Source organism: Anopheles merus, chromosome 2L (assembly GCF_017562075.2).
Source record: "Anopheles merus strain MAF chromosome 2L, AmerM5.1, whole genome shotgun sequence".
Classification (NCBI taxonomy): Eukaryota; Metazoa; Arthropoda; class Insecta; order Diptera; family Culicidae; genus Anopheles; species Anopheles merus.
Window position 1 is genome coordinate 23,549,815 of NC_054083.1, and position 19,268 is coordinate 23,569,082.

Consider the following 19,268-nt stretch of genomic DNA (forward strand, 5'->3'; position numbering starts at 1 on the left):
AAAATAAGCCTCATTTTCTATCTTTTTATCAGAGTCATGGAGCAGCCCGGTAGTTTGTAGAAAATACTTTCTCAATACAGGGTTTATCTCATAGCTGTGGGATACTTTCTTGACTCTTTCTAATCGGAAATGAACTTTATAAGATGAGAATTGGACTCCATAGCATCCTTTTTGCACAGACTCATGGGAAATTGAATATTCGATTGAAAATTCCTATTGGACATTCCTAATGGATTGGAATCAGTCTGACACAAACGGGCATTAATTATTCAGTGGAGCGTCGATTCAACAGCCATAAGGCCCTTAAAACCCGCTAAACATTATATCAAAATCATCTGTTTATCACCTCTTGTCTCTTGCCCTTTGTTTACCTGTCACCCAGCTCTGATACCCGAAAATGATCCATGGAAAATTACTCCTCACGAAGAACGAAAAAGAAATATCACACGCAAAAAACAACGACAATAACATCGAAGCCCCTAGATCCCCCCCCCCCTCCCCCTTTCAGAAGCATTTGTTCACAAGCTTGAAACAACAACACAAAAACACGCGAATAAACAAGCCGGCTCCACGGTGGCGCGCAGTGCGCGCGGTGGCCCACCCAATAAGAACCAAAAGAAGAAGAGGGAAAAACACCCCTCCCGAGAGGGTGGAGGAGGGAAGCGGTGCAAAAACTGGCACAATCGCTAATCTTATCACCCTAATAACGCTACGCAATGTAAACAAAAATCAAACCCCAGTACACACACACACACACATACAGAACCATACGCACCGGAGGGGATGAAGAACGGGGCCAAATCATGGCGCGTACATGAATGGCAACTGTTGCTACTACTACTACTATTACTACCACTAACCACTATTATACGCGTACACGGTTTGCTCTAGATTTGGGACTCCCGCTGCTTGCTGGTTGATTCTCACGCCCTCTCTCGATGGGGAGGGAGGGAAAACGGCCTTAAACAAGCATAGATTCTAAGCGTAAACACAGCAACGCCTTCTAGACCGTTCTAAGCGCTGCGTTCTAAGCGGTTCACAGGGCGCCACGAGATGTGCAAAAGAAGAATAATGTGCATCTATTGAACAGTCGCCACACTGGGACACCGCAGTGGTTGTGACCTAAATTGTGCACCTTTTTAGTGGGGTGGTGACAAACGGGCTGTTTCCTATCGTTGCCGTAGCGCAACACACCCAACACTAATTAGCCTGACAGCGCTCAGCTGTTCCGTTTAATGCCTTTGCCCCTCCCACATTACTGCCCAGGGGTTGCTTTTTATTTTCAGATTTTCGACGCGACGCAAAAATTGTAATAAAGCCCTGGCAGCCCCAAACAAACAAAAAACACAAAATCGGTGCAAGGGGGAGGGCTATAAAAAGAATTTTCAATTCCCTGCAGCTGATAAAGCGGACTCGTCAAACCCGTCGCCCGTCTGTCACTTCGTTTAAAAATCATTCGTCCAAACCGACTGACAAGCGCTCAAGTGTGAGTTTGCTATCGCGCAGATAACAATAACATACCCGCACACACACACACACGCGCAAACACACGCTTCTGCCGCCATCCGGCCAGGCCATATTTCGGGAGTTTCTGTTTGACGCTCGTTAATCTAATATTTGAAGGAAGCGCACCACCAAACAGTAGGTCAAGGTCGCATGGCGCGGTAAAAATGGGGACACCAGACCACACACACACACGGTTGTGTGTAAGGAAGCTCCCGAGGGAAAGATCACACAATCACATTCTCACCGAGGAGCGACATTCTCACCGAATGAGAGCAACAAGTACACACACAAAACACCCTCGCGCCATAATCTGGGACGCGCACGCGGGCCACGACGTCTTTTTTTGCATTCCAATTCTCGACCTCATTGCCTAGAGAGGTGGGGGAAGCAGAGTCCTGTCTGGTGCGCGAAATCGGTCCACTCTTTGATGTGTGTCTGACCGAGATGAGTCAAGTCGAAATGGATTATCGATGTCTGAATCGAATCGAAACACAAAGCGCCAAAGGGGTGGCATTTGACTGCCGGAAGTGACGATGATCAAGCATCAGCCATGGGGAACAAAAGGACACAACACACACATACACATATATGAGGAATAAATACCATACCATAAGTACAGGATATGCGATCGTAACAACATACCTGGAAACAGAGAATGGGAATAAAACCATCAATTAGTAAAGTTTCGATCGCTTTGAGCGTTTGAGCGGACTGAGTGGCGAGTGGAATGGAAGCTGCGGTAAGCGGGATGAACTTATGAGCGACATCATTGTGACAATATGGCGATGAAATGCAGTGAGGGCAATGAAGTTCCTTTTTTGCATACTAGAATAAATTTATAACATATTTAATTGAGTTTAAATTGCTATTTCTATAATTTTTCCAATGTTATTCTTGTTGTCCTTTGTATATATACTCGTGAGTAAGATAAACAGGTACAGGAGAAAATTATTTTTACAGAACATTAAACAATATTTAAAACGACACAAAATGAGGTCAAAAGTTCTTGCATCTCTGGCACGTGATAATTAAAATCCATCGTGACCTGAAAACGAACGGTCGGAAAAATCGAACCACAACAACCCCGAGCCAAAATGCTTTATGTTATGCCCCATCATCACTTGGACTTCACGTAACAAACGAAGCAAAACAGGAATGACCGTTCCAGTTGTGGTGAGAGAGAGAGAGAGAGAGAGAGAGAGAGAGAGCAAAAAAACCCTCTTACGTGAGAATTACTCTATTTTTTTGTTTAAATTGTTGGTAAACATAAAGCTAAAACGTTCAAGGAAGCGTAAATCCTGCCGTGCTACACTGCACAACTGCTTGTAGTAGTGCTCCCCGATCCGTCGTCAGTCGTCTCATTAAAAAGCGGACCACCTTCCGGGACGGAAAGTAGGTCCTGAAATGTGAGACTTCTTTCCTTCGGGGTTTGAGGACACGAGGCACAAGAAGAGCGGTATACTATTCGTGTTAAATCAATACACCACTAATGAGTTTTGATCGAAAGTTTTTTCAGGCGCGTAACGCGGCGGTGCGCAAGCAAGTAACGCTGATGCAATTGGTACGTTTGTATGCGAATGTGGCGCTGTGAGGAGCGTTTATATTCGAACGTTAAGATCGGTTTTATAATTTGCAATAACACGTTTAAGCAGAGACGGTAAGAATTGATTTGATAGCCAACAGATTTATGCAATGTACCATGCGCAGCCAGCACTAAAAAATGAACGCCAAAAAGCAATAAAAATCAAGCATGATTCAAATCCATCTATTAGAACCACATCGGACACCCCGGTTGACCCCAATACATTACATTAGAAAATTGAGAGTGAGAAAAAAGGCAAGTCGAAAAGGCACTTTCGCAACATTCTCGACAGCGGCAGAACTCTTTAACCCCAGCAAAAGGGGAGAGAGCATTAACGTGCGGGGTGGCCACAGAATGAAACTCCCACCGCCGCAACCAGTTTACAGCAACAACCCACCCCACCACCACCATCGCGAGTTCACCTTTTGCGTTTCGTTCTTAACGATTGCGGTGATGCATTTTGCAAACAAAATAAAAAAAAACATTCCTTATCTTAAGCGCCTCGCTTTCGATAGCACGCCTCACGAATCACGATGTATCGGCGGCGCGGTTTGCGGAATGCAGTTGAAACCCCCATCCCCCATCCCCCGTCCCAACCCCCTACAAGCATAAGCCGAAACTGTGCCGTTCAGCAAAACGGTGCCTTTTGCCTCAAAACTCCCCCCAAGTGCCCGTCCGCGTCCGGTTGCCCGAAATGGTCATAAAATTCTGTGGCCTCAAACCACACAGACAGACGGACACACACACACACACTTTACCACATCTTGGGTAGGGAAGGAAGTACAGAGAAGCAAGAAGAGAAAGAGAGAGAGAGAACAGATTGGAAAATTGAAAACGACCATAAAACAGAATCTACTGCTAGAGAGAGACAGAGAGCTCAAAGGAGAGGAGTGGCAGGCAGCAATTGCACACTAGAACTGCACCCACTCCTACCCATGCAGCAAGTGTGTGTGTGTGTGCGGCTGCAGAATTGCACAATTGCAACGTGTTGCACCGCAGCAGCTCGCAAACACACAGACGTTGCACAGCGCCAATCCGGATGCATTAGAAGAAAAAAAAACTCCGGTGCCAAATTGAAGGAAGCTCACCTAAGCAGAGGGGGAGGTTGGCAGCAGAATACGACCACAGTAGGACTAGCCGACACGCTGAGAGCTGAGGCGCACACCGAAATGGCTCCTTTTTTGTTTGCACCCGTCCCAGCCACGAAACAAGAACACGATCGCGCGGCAAAAAAACTCGGCGGCGGGATTTCTCGAAACGACTCCATCGCTGCATTGCTCCGTGCCGTGTGCCGCTTACGAAGATACGATTTTCCCTCCTTCCTAACCCCCACCCCCCCCCATCCACCTCTTTAAGAGACCGGATTGACATTCCAGATTCTGCACGGTGCACGGGGCTGTGGTGCAGTGATCGTGTCACCGATCTGCTGTCGCCCGCTCATGACAGGGCGCATTTGTTTTTGCCACTTGTTTTCTCGATCATCTGGGCGCGATCTTGGTCGGTTTTTTTAGAAGATGGAGAAAATTCGCAACATGGGAGGCACGCGTTCGATTGTTTCGTTGTGGGTGCGCGATTGGGATCGGCGTACGTTTTTTTAATTGCTGTTCGATTAAGAACCGTTGAGCGGACAGATTTCCCGGGCATTTTATGTACAGGCATTTGACATTGCCAAAGGGGTGGTGGCATGTTTGTCATGTTTGCTGCGAGACAAGACAGTCCATAATTAGGAGCAGTAAAGTGCCACCGTTTTGGCTACAAATTTGGCATTTTGTTTTGTTGTCAGCTGTGTTGTGGCTGCAAGACACTATCCAGACATCATCTCGTTGATGATCTAGGGCAATAGTTTTGAATATATATTTGTTTCATCGATTTCAGGCTCCTTTTTGAGAAGGAGCAGGGTTGTCCAATCGCATGAAGATAATTTTAAGATTGAAAAGCCTGGGTTGCGATTTACTTTCATGGAAAACTCATTGCACCTGTGCGGTCAAAAGGTTTCACTCTCGCTTCTAGAACGATCGTTCGTGCAGTTCGCATTGCTTTCATCATTAATAACGCATTTCCTTTGCCCACCTGTTATTCACCCTCGCCTTTATTACGCCCCGATTGCACCACCCGTTTCCGATCAGAAAACACAACAGAGCGAACAAAACAACCTCGGCATACCGCTTCTTCTCGACATACCAAATACACTCACAACAACAATAACAGCAGCAACAATAATCGTTTTGCAATTGCACGCTGCACCGATGCGGTTTTTCCAAAGCGGTATCGGATTGGGCAAATTTGGTGCGCACAAACACACGCAGACATCCATTACTTTGGCCCGATTTCAGCAAACACAAGCAGCACAGTGAAATAAAAGAAACCCCGCACGCACCTCGTACACACACACGCACACACACACGTGCGAATCGGAAACAAAACCCCCCGCCACCCTGGTGTAGAGAGAGAGAGAGTGGAAGGAAGCGGACTGTAGTGCACGGTACGAGCTGCAGCGTTGCATTAGCACAGTAGCGGACTAAGGCAGAACGCGGCCAAGCAACCGCAAAACAATCGACCCAAAGAGGTTGTGGGAAAAGAAAAAGGAAGGGTAGGAGGAATGGTGCAGGAATGCATAAGTTTCATTTCCTTCCTTGGGTGGGTGGTTTGGGTTGGCAAACTCAGATGGAAGCTTTTGAGGGGAGACGCTGTGGTTGCAGGCTGAGCCGACAAACTGTGCAGAGGGGTATGAGTTATTGCTGCGGTAGCAATGCAACAGCGTCTTCACGAGGGGGGACGTTGCACACATCCACAGTAGGGGCACGCGCAATTAGAAAAACGCACTTTAAGTTTCGATTCTTCGATCACGCGGAGGCCCCGAGCGGTACTGGCACTGCAGTGGGAAGTGGTGTAAAAGATTCTAAACGCCTCTAGTGCAGCATGTTTTTGCAAGTTTAGACACAACATAGTCACGAGGGCCTATACCGCCACTTCATTTGATCCATCGATGTTGCCGCTGCTGTCTGCCCTTCAACTAACAACAATAACAAAGTAACGCGCGCGCGGGCAAAACAAAGTCAAGTGAGCTCGCGCTACATCAATCGCATCGATTTTGGAGCTCGAAATATGAAGTCAATTTTCTCAATCAATCTGTCCATAACTTCGTGGTGGACTTGGATTGGAGTAACAGCACTAGCTTTCGATCCTTGCACACCTTGCACAGTTGGTAGGACATGCTGAGGCTGATTGACATGCTGGCAAGTGCGTTAGTGGAGTGTCAAACAGAGCCGGGGGAATGGTATAACAGGTCATTCCAGTTTTGTGCCAAACTTCAGCTTTTTTTGTAAAGCTACTGAGATGGAATTAAGGGTAGGATGAATATTTTTGTCGAAAAACTCTTTTACACTACTGGGAGGTAAATTTGGAGCGTATTATCACCACAAAGAAAACATCACTTTACAGTGTTTTCCAAGATACTTTCGAATGTAAACATTGCTTTTCACCACGTTGAAGAAGTTACAGGATTTTCGAAATCACTTTTGAATGTGCACATTACTATTCACCTACCACCTACTATTTACCAAGTCATTTTCGAATGTAAACATCGTTATTCACCGCATGCAAAATGTTGCTTCAGATCGATCTGACATTTCATTTCCATCTAAATATTTAGATATTTAGATATTTTAGAATATTTTTTTTATTTCTACAACATGATTTTCAACATCGCTTAAGCTGGATAGAGTTTGACAGTTTTTTGTTATGTGCTGAAAATCATTACACCTTTGAAGTGTTGAAAATCATGGTAAAGAAATTTAAAATCATTATGATGGAAATAAAATATCAGAGTGATGTGGAATAACATTTTGAACGCGATGAAAAAAACTTAAAAAAACGGAAGATGTATGACAACTTTATGAGGTTAATGCCCAAAAAACAGTCCCTAAATTTAAAATGTAATTTCATAAATTTTATAAAGCATCTTTGAATTCTTGAAACTTTTACTAAAGTTTTGGATTTCATTGATTATTTGATTCATTCACAAATTATATTACTTAACACAACAAAAGCAGACTACGATATAGAATAATCTGTAAAACAAACAAGAACAGTATGTTTATCAAGACAGAGAGGGAGTGAGTTAAATATTTAAATCATCTCCTACTTTCGGTTTCAATCTACTGAAGAGAGTCAGTGCTATTGCCATTTCGAAAATGTCCTGCTGCTACATCCTAAATGGTATCTTTCCATCAAATAACCAGTGGAATAGCAGCAATCCAAAACAGAATCCATTCAAATTTGACGTAATATACTTTGTAAAACGACACAAAACAACGAGAAACACGGGCACCTCAGCCGCCTCCCAACCCAAACAACAGAAAATATTACACAGCCCAGATCATTGCAAAGAACTGAACACAATTCGCAACAACAACAACACCAACAGCAACAAAAATGTCTTTAAAATCTTGCCTGCGTTGGAGTTGGAATGAAGAGAAGAGGAAAAAACCATGCCATGCACACCACCCTCCCTCCGGATAGTGAACTTCACACCCCGTCGACTATAGGTGTCTGTGTGTGTGTATGGGCCACCCCACCCGGTTCCGTTTCGGTGGTGAGTTTTTTTTTTGTTGCACTTCTGGCGTACAGTTTTTCTCTCATTTGTATCTGTTTTTTTGCGATTCTTCACCACCCGACCCAAAACCTCCCTCCCGCCACCCTCTTCAGCCCCCGTCGAAGATGTTGTCATGGAGAATATTCCACCCCATTGCTGTGAGGAGGGTGGAACGGATGACGAGCGGGCGCTGTTGCAGTGAGAACGTGTTGGAGGAGCAAGCGAGGGAAAAATGTATGAGGGGGAGGGGGAGAGTTGCATCTCTCGCTTCTCTCGCTTGTTCCTTCCGCTCGCTCACCAATCGTGGCCGCGATGGTAGGGGTGTTTCACGGGGTGTTGAGCAAAACGGGGAGAGCGAACGAGACCGAGAGAGAGAGCGAGAATGAGCGCAACATTGCATCTCGCTCTCGCATGACCTACTTGCGCGCCGTCACGATTAATCAATGCATAACTTTGAAAGCGAAATACGGCGAGCAGTGAACACACACACACACACACGTACAATCCGCTTTGAAGCACGCTTTACGCTTCGCTTGCGAGTGTGTGAGCTTTTTTAGGAGGTTTCCTCCCGGCCCGAACCCTCCCCAACCCGGGGTAAAGCAACCCGCTGTTCGTACGCTTCTTTCAATCCTACCTCCCCCCCCCCCCCCATTCCTCTCTTTCTCTCATCACGTGCCACGGTGGGCCTCGCGCGTTCCATTCACCAGCACCGCCAAGCACCGCGCGCCATTCGCTTCCAAGCAACCGGTTCTGTTGCACTTCCATGAGGAAAGTGAGGAAACAGTGTGTACCTCTCTACTCCTCGCCCGCTACTCCTACAACGACCGCGTCAAACTATTAGATAAAAAAAACGCACACAGAGAGACCCTCCACAACACAACCGCCGTTGATCGAGAGTGAGAGCGAAATGAGAATTACCTCATCGGGTCGGATCGGTGGAGGGTGAGTGATTTCATCACGCACGGCGGCTCCTCGCGCGGTGTGAGTAATTGCTCACACACCACCTTCAATGATACGGATGATGATGCGGATGATGAAATGTTTCCACCCAAAAAAAAAGTGAGGCAATTTACCACAAAGGAAATGCGTTTTTTGTTGTTTTATCCGTTGGAATACTTTTGAGCAAACTCTCGAACAGTGTGAGAGCTTCATCTGGCGGCCCACAACAACACATCGAGTGAGCCAGCTGTGAGAAAGTGAATCCCACTTTTTCGGCACATCTCACATTAGGGATGGCGTCATAACGTCATTGCCTAATTAAAAAAAAAAAGAGATGGGGATTAAAATACATGACCCAGTTTTGCGGCATCCTCCTCTTCGAAATCGTCAAACAGAGCGTGATTATGTACCGATCGGCGAGTATAACTACTGCTAACGAGGGGAAGCGATTAAACCAATGCGATTTCAATTACTCCGAGCAATTTGTAGTAGAAAAACGGCTGTGAATGTGAGATTTCAAATAATTAATTATTTAACAAATAATTACTTTCTGTGTAGGTTCTTTTAAATACTTCTTCCACAAAATTTGAAAGAAAAAAATGTTTACAACTATTAAGTAATGAATGAGCTTCATTCTCGATAGCTTGCGCTGAACAGATTGACTGTTTAATAAATTTAAAAAGAAAACACAAAACAAACAAATCTCCAACGCTGCAAAAGACAACAAACGCCGACAAAACAAACAAACAAACAGAAGAAAAAAAACCACACACAAACACACAATCCACAACAATATCAATCCCACGCGGCATTTGTGCTACTTGCTCGACCCTTCCCTCATAGTACCTCCTTCTCATTCCCTACCCCCGCCAACAAAGCGAATGTCGCGCCCCGGTGCCCCGATTGCAATGAAATCGAAAGTGTGTCTTGTGTGTGTGTTTGGTAGCGCAAACGATGGCGCGAGCGAGCGAGTACGCGCGCGCGCAAGCAGCTCCTACGCGATGCATCGGACGTCATGCGCATATTGTCGCCCTTCGCGTATGTGTGTGTGTTTACCGCCTCCCTTGACGGCGGCGGCAAAACATGCTTGCACCGTTACTGTGTTTTGCTTCATTGATATTTTCTTACCGTTGTGATTCAATTTTTTTTCCATCTCTTTTTTTATGAACAATGAATTGTTTTGTGGTGGTTCCGGGGCATTTTTACGTGGCCGTTTTTATTTTTTATTTTTTTCGGTAAGGTAGGGTAGCCAAGCACGCTAGGCGGGTGTCATTTTTAAACTCCATCCACCTTTGGTGCGTTTGTTTGCTTTATTTAAGTGCGGCATGGATGCCCTGTAGACGGCGTCGGTTGGCCGTCCGTCACTTTTTTTTGCCTCATTTTTTGAATTTTTTGGACACCAAATGGTTTGAGCAGAAGGAAGGGCTGAAGAAGGCCTGGTGCAAGGGTGTGGTGTGTTATGTCACACTGCATAACGGCAATCGGCAAACCGGCCCGTGACTGGCATGACAATATATAATATGCACCACGAACAGAAGTGTTGTTTTTAAAAGCGGTAAAATATTAGTACAACACTACCACCACCACACCCCTACCACCGCCGTTCGTTTAAACCAGGCACTGGGCGCCCCCTTTCCGAGCTTTCGGTTTCGTTTTCGCGCCCGGGTTGAAGCGTTCCGCGTGTGGGACCATAAAAAAAGAGCAACAACGCGATGTCAGCTGGACACGAACACAAACACCTTTTTGACGGTGCCGGCGTGGCCGCGTTGTCACGTGATGGATTTGATGAAAAGGCAATTAAAATTCTTTCCCGCGCACATGCACCCAACAAAGCGCAGCCCCCCACGCTTAAAGACGCACCCTCCCGAAAAAAAAACCCGTTCAAAAAAGTGGTGCATTATTGCAGTGGTAAGGTGGGCGATGGCAGGAACCTGTTGCGTTTTTTTAATGCGCCGTCTAAATGTACCCAACAACGTGTATAGTGCAGATTTTTCCACTGCAGAACCGTTTCGCTGCGTTTGAGCAGCCCTGCCTTCGTGTGTGAGTGAAGGAGACAGAGAGAGAGAGAGAGAGAGAGAGAGAGAGAGAGAGAGAAAAGTGATATAAAAATATCAACCCTTCCTTTTGTCCTTTCCGACCCCCTTTTTTATGACCGATTTTAATAATGCGCTCCATTTGACACAAAATTCTTCTTCAATCCATGTCTCTCTCGCTCTCTCTCTCTCTCTTTGAAAACGAGTTCAGTGAGAATAAAACGAACCAACACAAAATCTGCCCCAATCGCGGTCCAAGAGCACTCGAACTGTTGTGGATGGTCGGGAACAGGCACCAGCACCCTCCCCCGCTCGTTTGCGAGGGTGGAACACGCCGCCGTCAGGATGCAAATCTAGGTCACTCACACACCTAGCTCCACAATGTACCGACACAAAACACACACACACACATACACACACATCGGGGAACTCACGAATCTTGAGATATCCTTTGTAGCTGCCCAAAAAAAAGGTTCTCTTCAAGAACGAACGAGCACTCTTTCTCATTGCGCTCCCCTCGTGTAATGCATTCTGATGCGTTTTCTGATCAACAAACACACACAGCAACAGCGGCACACACAGCGTGAGAATGAGAACGAATTATTGGGACGGTTGGGAGCATTGAAAATGGTGCTGGGGGAGGGAGAAGTTTTTTTTTGTGGGCCAAACGTGTCGAGTGCGAGTTGGGTTTTGGCAAGCGATACCGATCTATTTCTGTGGTTGGTTCGATCCTACAGGGAAAACACTTCAAACACACGCACAGCAAAAGATGAAGTTTTAAGGCAGGATGGAAATTTAAGAATTTTGCTTGGAATTTTATGAATGGATTTTCTAAGTACTTCAGTTTAGTGTGGTTTACATCTCTCAACCAGCCAGAACGGTTCCGTGAGCGTGTTCTGGAGTTAATTGCATGTTAAATTGAAGATCGCTATGTGTTCTTAAATCGACGCTGAAGAACATGAAGCTCACTTCAGGTCATGATAGCCTCTATAGATTTCACAGTATTGCACAGCTGTTACAGTGTTAAACTCAGAAAGCATTTTGTTAGGTATACATCACAAGTGTACATCATTTACCTTGTGTCTACATTAGCTTTACAGCTTCATTCGAGTCCTTGTTATTTCCACAAGTGATGGGAAGTTGATCCATAGAGCTAATCGAAGTTCAAACATTGTAAAAAGATGGTTATAAAACTCAAATCGCCATGTGAGATCAAAAGAGACATGAAAATCAAACACCTCCACTACAGCTCATTTTAATTTTCCGAAATCTTTTCAAGGATATCACACACGACACACAGGCACAAATCTAGAAAGTAAACACATAATACTCTTTCTTCGTCACTATAAAACACACATCAACTCCCCCAAAAATAAAGGAAAACTACGTCGCCAACACACCGAAACCGCCGGCATCGTCTGTGCTTTTTTCTCCGAAACGTTTTTCCTCAAATTCACGTCTGGCGTTGAATTTTCTGTTATCTCCCCCCTCTTCCGCACCTGTCCGCATAACTTTTCGTGGTTAACATAGTCTGGGTCCCACACCCTTCTCGAAAACATAAAACCCGCCTCACCCAGCGATAGCGAGGAAGACAGCAATAGAAAAACAACGTTTGTAAGTTTTTCCCTCCTCTCCGACTGTCGGCTGACCTTGGGCTAGATACTGAGCGTCCTGACTGTGCTCTCACGCGCAAAAAAAACGCACACCAATCGACGTCGGAAGGCGCCATCGGATGTCGGAGGCGCCTTTCACCGTCTTCCGGTCGGGCGAGATTTTCCGGAATCGATTAGATGGCTCACATTAGAGAGCACAAACACATTCCGCCTCACTCCCGCATGTGATATTGCGCACTGCTGGAGAGTTGGTGAATTGGAAGCAAAACTTTGAAAGCAAACCTGAATGGAAAGCGCAAAAGGAGTATGATTTTCACAACCAACACAAAAAAGATAAGCTCCTCCTGAGAGAATGTTTTCTCACTATGAAAGCAAGAAGGAACATCCACAAACACCCGCCCACGGAAAAAGAGCCATTACCATACACACCGACAACAACAGGAAAAACACAAATCATTACCTCCTACTCTACGTCTGTGTGCGTTCCTCGACCGTAACAATCCGCCAGTTTGTTCTGTTTAACGGTCATAATTTTTCACAAAGCCACCGGGAGCTCACCGGCACCGAATCCGGTTCGTCCCCAAAACCCTATCCTTCCTACTGCGCGAAACAAGCAGTAAACTGGGGCAGCAATCACAGAGCAAGCGGATTGCACTTCCGCCTGGGAAACAGAGAAAGAGAGATAGTCAAAGAGAAACCGAGAGAGAGAGAGAGAGAGAGAGAGAGAGAGAGAGATAAAGAACACGCGGCATTTGAAGCAACCCATTACAAAATCCCTCATTGTTTGGGAGGATAAAACAAGAAAAACAGAAGGAAAAACTCACTCTGATCGACACACAGATATGCTTGGGACGCGCGTGCACCGTCCACCAACCATGTCGGTGTTTGTGTGTGTGTGTCTGTTTGCGTCCAAGAGTTGGAAAAAATCGATAAACGATGCAACAAACGATTGCCCTCGAAAAATGTTCGCAAAAACCAATCCACCAACCTCTCCGCATTTCCACCTTAAACTAAGGCGAAAGAAAAACCGGGTCGCAGCAGCAAATGTAGCTCTCTGTGTGTTTGTGTGTATGTGTGTGTGTGGGTCGAGCAAATTGCCATGCCGGAATATTCAAGGTCAAGAAAAGGATAAGGAATCTAAAGCAGTTCGGGGATTCGGGTTTTGCTGTGGAACGACGTTTAATCCTTTTTGTTATTTTTTTGGTTCCCGGTGGTTGTGTGCACAAACAGGAAGAGGTGAAAAATTACAATCAACCAAACACACGGAACGAACCCTGGCTGCCATGCCGCCGTGCAGCAGATCGATAATGTTTGCTCCCCCCGCCTAAAATGTCCCAGGAAAGGAAAATGGGGTAAGCGGGCACCAAGATACGCACCATCATTTCCGCCAGACTCTCGGACGACACAATGGCCGAATAAAGTGCAAGAAATGCAGGGCTTAACGTGTGCTGCTGTGCGTGTGTGTGTATTCATGTGCAAGAATTGTGCAAACGACGTTCCTAAATAAAGGATTCCGTCCGTCTTTCCGTTGCTGCGCGTTCACCATGACCTTGGACTACTTTCAGTGCTCTAGCGCGGGGGGGGGGGAGTGATGATTTGGGGGAGGGTGGTAATCGGACCAAGGATGAAAGGAAACTTTTGCTCTTCCTGCCGGCTAATAAAATGCTTACGCTTCTCGCGAACGACTCACCGAAGGACTCGCCGCGTGGGGGAAAAACTTTTCTTTTGCCCAGACATAAAATCCGAATGATGAATTAGCCACAAAGGGAAAGGAATTCACATTGCTTTGGGGATTTATTAACCGGCGTGTTGTTTGCCGGCGCGAACAAGATGAGAAGTTATGTGTGAGTGGATGTGTGTATGTGTGTGTGTGTGTGCAAACATTGTTCTACAATTAGGAAGTTGCAATGAACAAACAAGCTACTAGAGAGTCGTTCATTGTAATGGTTTGGGGAAAATGGGCATAACCTTGAGACGGTGATTTATAGAATCTCACTGCTTGCGTCACGCTTGCAGCACAAAAGGCAAACTATGCATTGCTAATAAGTGCTTACATGAGGGATCTATGATTTCTAAAGATTTTACATACATATTATACCAACTACTGTAGAAACGAATTGCAATGCATATTTCAATGCTAAAAAGCTCACTTTCATGCCTTTAAAAATCATAGAGTTGATGCTAAATTGATGACCTCATGCTTCATGCCATACAACGAAATGAAGAAGAATTTTCATCAAGCAGAATGAAAAATGGGAAGATTTCATTTTAAATTTTCAATTACGAACATTCCCGCAACATTACTGCTAGATGAAATTCTTATTCTTATAATATTGTGCTGCCAGATGAAGCCGTGAAATCGTATCAACATAACTCGGTCAGCAATATGCAAGAGCTCCCTTTTATAGTGTTAAATATTTTCAACACAGCTAGCAGGAGAATGAGGAAACCCTCGAACCAGAAACAGAACGAAAACAATAAACGATACAAAGATAAAAATCATTCGCTGGCGCACACTTAGGGAAGAGAACCCTAAAAGAAACAAGAACATGGACCAGAACACAGAAACTGAAAATGCCTCCATCGCGCTACACATAAATGACACACACAGACATATATATCTCTCGTGGAAAAGAATGGTGCCGCCATGAGCATCACGATCGCGCCACCAATGATATCATTCGTGCGCGCGAGAAAGAGAGAGAGAAAGCGAGAGCGAACGGGCCGCGTAAAACTAGGTCATTAGCGGCCATAGCGTCAAGCGCACAGAAACGGCAAGCATGATGAATACATGAGTTGCCCGAAAGAAGAAGCGCCCCGCAACGGTTTGGTGGGATCCCTGGCGGGCAGGACAACACAACCCGGTCCGGTTTGGGGTAGGTCGCGTGCCGTGGATGCACCTCAAGTGGTGCGCGCGCGGCATTGCATCCGCTGCATCCTCGGACAATCAAACTCAAGCGAGCCAGCCACAAACACCACACACGCATAGAGCGTTCGGAGCACTTACACACACATACACATAGATATTTAATCGATGAAAGAAACCGAGCAGCGGAGGACTCCGAGCGTTCCTGTGTGCATATTGAAATTTTTCTCCGCTGCGTGTGTAAATTGGGGATGGGAAAAATCGAAAAAAATGAGCTGAAAAAAACGACAACGGTGCATTCCGTCGTGGCGCATAGCATCATAAAGCAGAACACGGTGGTGAAGAATGCCGCCCGGGATCCTCGGTTGCTGTAAAATGGGAAACCGAAGGAAGGCTCTTGCAGCAGGAAGGAAGAAATTTGCATACGCTGCCACTTCTTGTTGGCGAGAGTTCTGGATTGAGAGCTGATGCTTCAGTGTGTTTTTTTTTTATTCTTTTCACTTTATTGAATGACGTAAATGTTTGGAAAGCAAATAGTTGTTATAAAGGAAATCTTTAGAGAGTGAAATAAAATTTGTCACATCACGCGTTAAGGTGTACCTTTAACCTTAACGCGTGATGTGACAAATTTTATTTCACTCTCTAAAGATTTCCTCTAAGTTGAACCAGATAAGAAGTTTAGAGAGGTATATTTTATCAACCCGCTCGGAAGAGCAATCAAATAAATTGTAAAACAAGACGTGAACCTCAGCCAAAATCCTTATGTGCGAACCAAAAACAGCATCTGTAGCTGAGTTTTGCGACCAACGACGAGACGAAGCTTCGCACCCGATTGGTTCGTTTGCCAGAAAAGTCGAACGATTTGCAGCGTATCCTTTCCAACCACTCCCCGCCTTGGAGACGGCGACACTTGTGCTTGGCCCGCGTTCTACTGCCCTTTTGGTACACACGCGCGCTCCCGTCACCTCCACCCTTACCCAAGATTATGACCCCAATAAGGCTTCGCACACAATTACCATAATTGCATCCAATCGGCTCGATTCGACAACGGCGAACGTGCCCTTCTGGGCGAGTTTGGGGGACACAAGGCGTACGGGGAATTGTTCTTTGAAACTCGAGAGTGAAGAAAGAGTCTTTATTTTGTTTGTTTGCGGTAGAGCCACGAAGGGAATTTAAAGAAAAGATGGGAGTTTCGCACCAACAAAAGAAGGTTTCTGCGGGATGTTTTACGCTCGAAAGTAGAAACGGAGCGTTAAAATAGGGGAATTTCACACATGCAATTTTGTGAATGTGACACTCATTGCCTCCTTATGACGGGCTCTCTCTCCCTTATGCAACCAGTAAACCTGTTCGTGCAATGTAAGAATCGACCTGCCAGTAGTCTTTGCCAAAGCCGCACAACCAAAACCAAAACAGACGCAGCTTACCAAAAAACCCACCCCACTGCTAATCGAAGCTGGAATATTAAACGATTAAAATCCCCGTGCAGATTAAAACAGCTTGATCGAAACACTGACATACTGTCCAAAAGAAACGATAATATAGTGGCTCCAAAAAAACTGAGTCTCACGTATGGTGTAACAGCAGAGTGAGTTGAATGAAGCCAACAGAGCTCCTGGGTAGCGTAAGAAAACAAAGCGAAACACACGGAATCACCTCACGCATGAAGAACCAAGCAAAGGAAAGAGATAATAGCATCGTTTTGGAGGAGTTAAGGAAAGGGAAAAGGAAAAAAACTCCTCAAGAAAGTGTTGAAACCATAGAGAAAAAGAGAGAGAGAGAGAAAAAGAGAGATAGAGAGAGCGAGAGATAGAGAGAGCGAGAGATAGCGAGAGAGAGAGAAAGAGAGAGCAATAACTCAAGTAAACTGCACAACAACAATCGTCCAACACGGTGACAACGGATGACAAAAACCAGCCTCAAAAGTTAAGTCCCACCCCACTCCCAGTGGCACCTTTATCTTCCTCTTCCTTACCTTTGGACGAGGTGGGCCTACCCCTAATAACGGGGTCGACACAAAAGTAAGCAAGCCCCAAAAAGCGCGCCCGTCGTCGCTCACCCTCCTGCTCCACCCAGCTTGCGTGCGCGCGCGATCCATATTATTACGCCACAAACCTGTTCATCAAAAAAATCAACCCACCACCCCTACGATTCCTACGTAAACTATCACAAATCACATCTTGTTAAGCGATCCCCCCCCCCTTCATCCTCTTTCTCCGAGCCCGTTTTTAAGTTTGGCTCAAAGCACCTGCGCGAGTGAGGAAGGGCGATCCGGGCCTACCGATCGTACGCACTCTTTACGCACCCACCATCTCTCATGCTCATCATGGCTCTTTGTGTCTGTGTCCAGCTGTCTGGGGGTTTGTAATTCACCCTTGCCCCCGTTTTTCTGCACCGCCGTCACCACCGAGCAACCGGTGGCAGAGGGTGTGCGCACGCCCGCGGGGAACTTGCCGAAATTTCACTTTCGATTTCGGCAATCACGCTTTACGCACCCCGACATCGACGAGTCGGGGCCTTCGCACAGGTAGGCCACCGAAAAGGGAACCACTTTTCAGCTCGCGATCGCTCACGTGTATGTGTGTTTGTGTTTGTGTGGGGTAAGGCTGATTGTGGTTCCCTTCTTCAAGCGGGCCTTACCTGACCCAACCACGTCACTGTATCGTGTCGGAATAGTTCCAAAAGGTTTTTTTCCCCTTTGCATATCTCTCTTGCTGTTGTGCTGAGGTTTGGAAATATCGATAGCCGATCGGAGATGCGATCATAACCCCACGGGGGCATGGGAATCTCGGATCAGGTGTTCAGGCTTTCGAGCGAGCTCCCAAAGACTCTGTCATAACTCTTTAGCGTCATTGCTAGGCAAATTCAAAAATCAGTCCCGTTAGCACGTTTTACAACCTCAAGTTCAAATTGATGGGACACATTTAGTTAGAGATGTTTTTTGGTTGTTACCTGAGCGAAACGAAGCAATATCTTCCTTCCAAAAGTGGCCAAACAGGGTAAGATTTTCGATCCTCAAAAAAAAGAAAGGGTTCATAGGTAAAAGTTTGAAACTGTCCTCAATTATAGAAGCCATAATTCGTGTTTGAACTTCGTTTGCCGAACTTCAATAAACCTTACGCTGTTCAATCAACCGGAATTCTTACCGAGGTAGTGAAATAGAAAATTTCTCCCTTTTTGTTATTGCTCTTCTAGACCCTACAACCGCCGCTTTGGCAATTCTGACCTGATGTGCATGCGCGGTCGAAGCGTTATGTATCGGTCGGGTTTCGTTACCGTCGGATAGCCGGTTTGCTATTTCTCGATCATTCGAATTACGACGCACCCGGAGTTGCTGGGTTATTCTACGGAACGAAACGGACCCAAATAATGCTATGTTTGTATATTGCATTCTAGTTACACACCTATCGTGGTTTACAGCACTCAAAGCTGTTGGGGACCATGTCGAGGCTGTTGTTATTGTGTGGACAGAGATATTCAGGTTTTGTTACAGAGCTATCTAGGATCTACAAGAGACACCCAACACATTGAAACCAACAGTGTGTTGCATGAGATTCTTTGAGTTGGAGCACATCTCCAAGGGATTTTACTTCAGGATCTACTTAAACTTTCTATACCAAAGGAATTTCAATCATGTGTGAGACAGCGGAACCCAACCACATAGGAGTTAACAGATATTAGACATTCTGAAGTGTCATGTGATCTTGGAAATAGCTAAATCCTAGGATGTTAGAACTTAAAATTGTAAAGTATACGTTCAAATACAAAAAGGATATCCTAAACATTTGCAAGGAAGAGATGAAATATGAAAGGCATGATTGCTGCGAATGAAATGACAAGTAATGGGAGAAACTCTGCAACAAAAGGCAAAAGAAGGAAATCACATTTGAACCTACCTTCCAGCTTCATGCCGACCTCGAGACACTTCTGGAAGCGGCAGTACGGGCAGCGCTTCCGCTGCGTCTTGTCGATGTGGCACTGGCGCTCGGCGACGCACGTGTAGACCTTCTTGTTCTGGACGGTGCGCTTGAAGAAGCCCTTGCACGATTCGCACGTTAGCAGCCCGTAGTGGTAGCCGGACACCTTGTCGCCGCACACCGGGCACAGCTCTTCAATGAAATATTTCAAATCAGTT

At 45.7% G+C, this 19,268-nt stretch overlaps 1 protein-coding gene across 21 annotated transcripts in view; it reads right to left on the bottom strand.

Moving 5' to 3' along the window:
* The window catches only part of LOC121594018 (nuclear hormone receptor FTZ-F1), a 127,269-nt gene that overhangs the window by 29,807 nt on the left and 78,194 nt on the right, over positions 1–19,268 (bottom strand). For all 21 annotated transcript variants that reach the window (XM_041916866.1, XM_041916865.1, XM_041916872.1 and 18 more), the window contains one exon: positions 19,030–19,242. In XM_041916866.1, the coding sequence (XP_041772800.1) occupies positions 19,030–19,242 (213 nt within the window). The remainder of the gene's footprint in view (positions 1–19,029; positions 19,243–19,268) is intronic.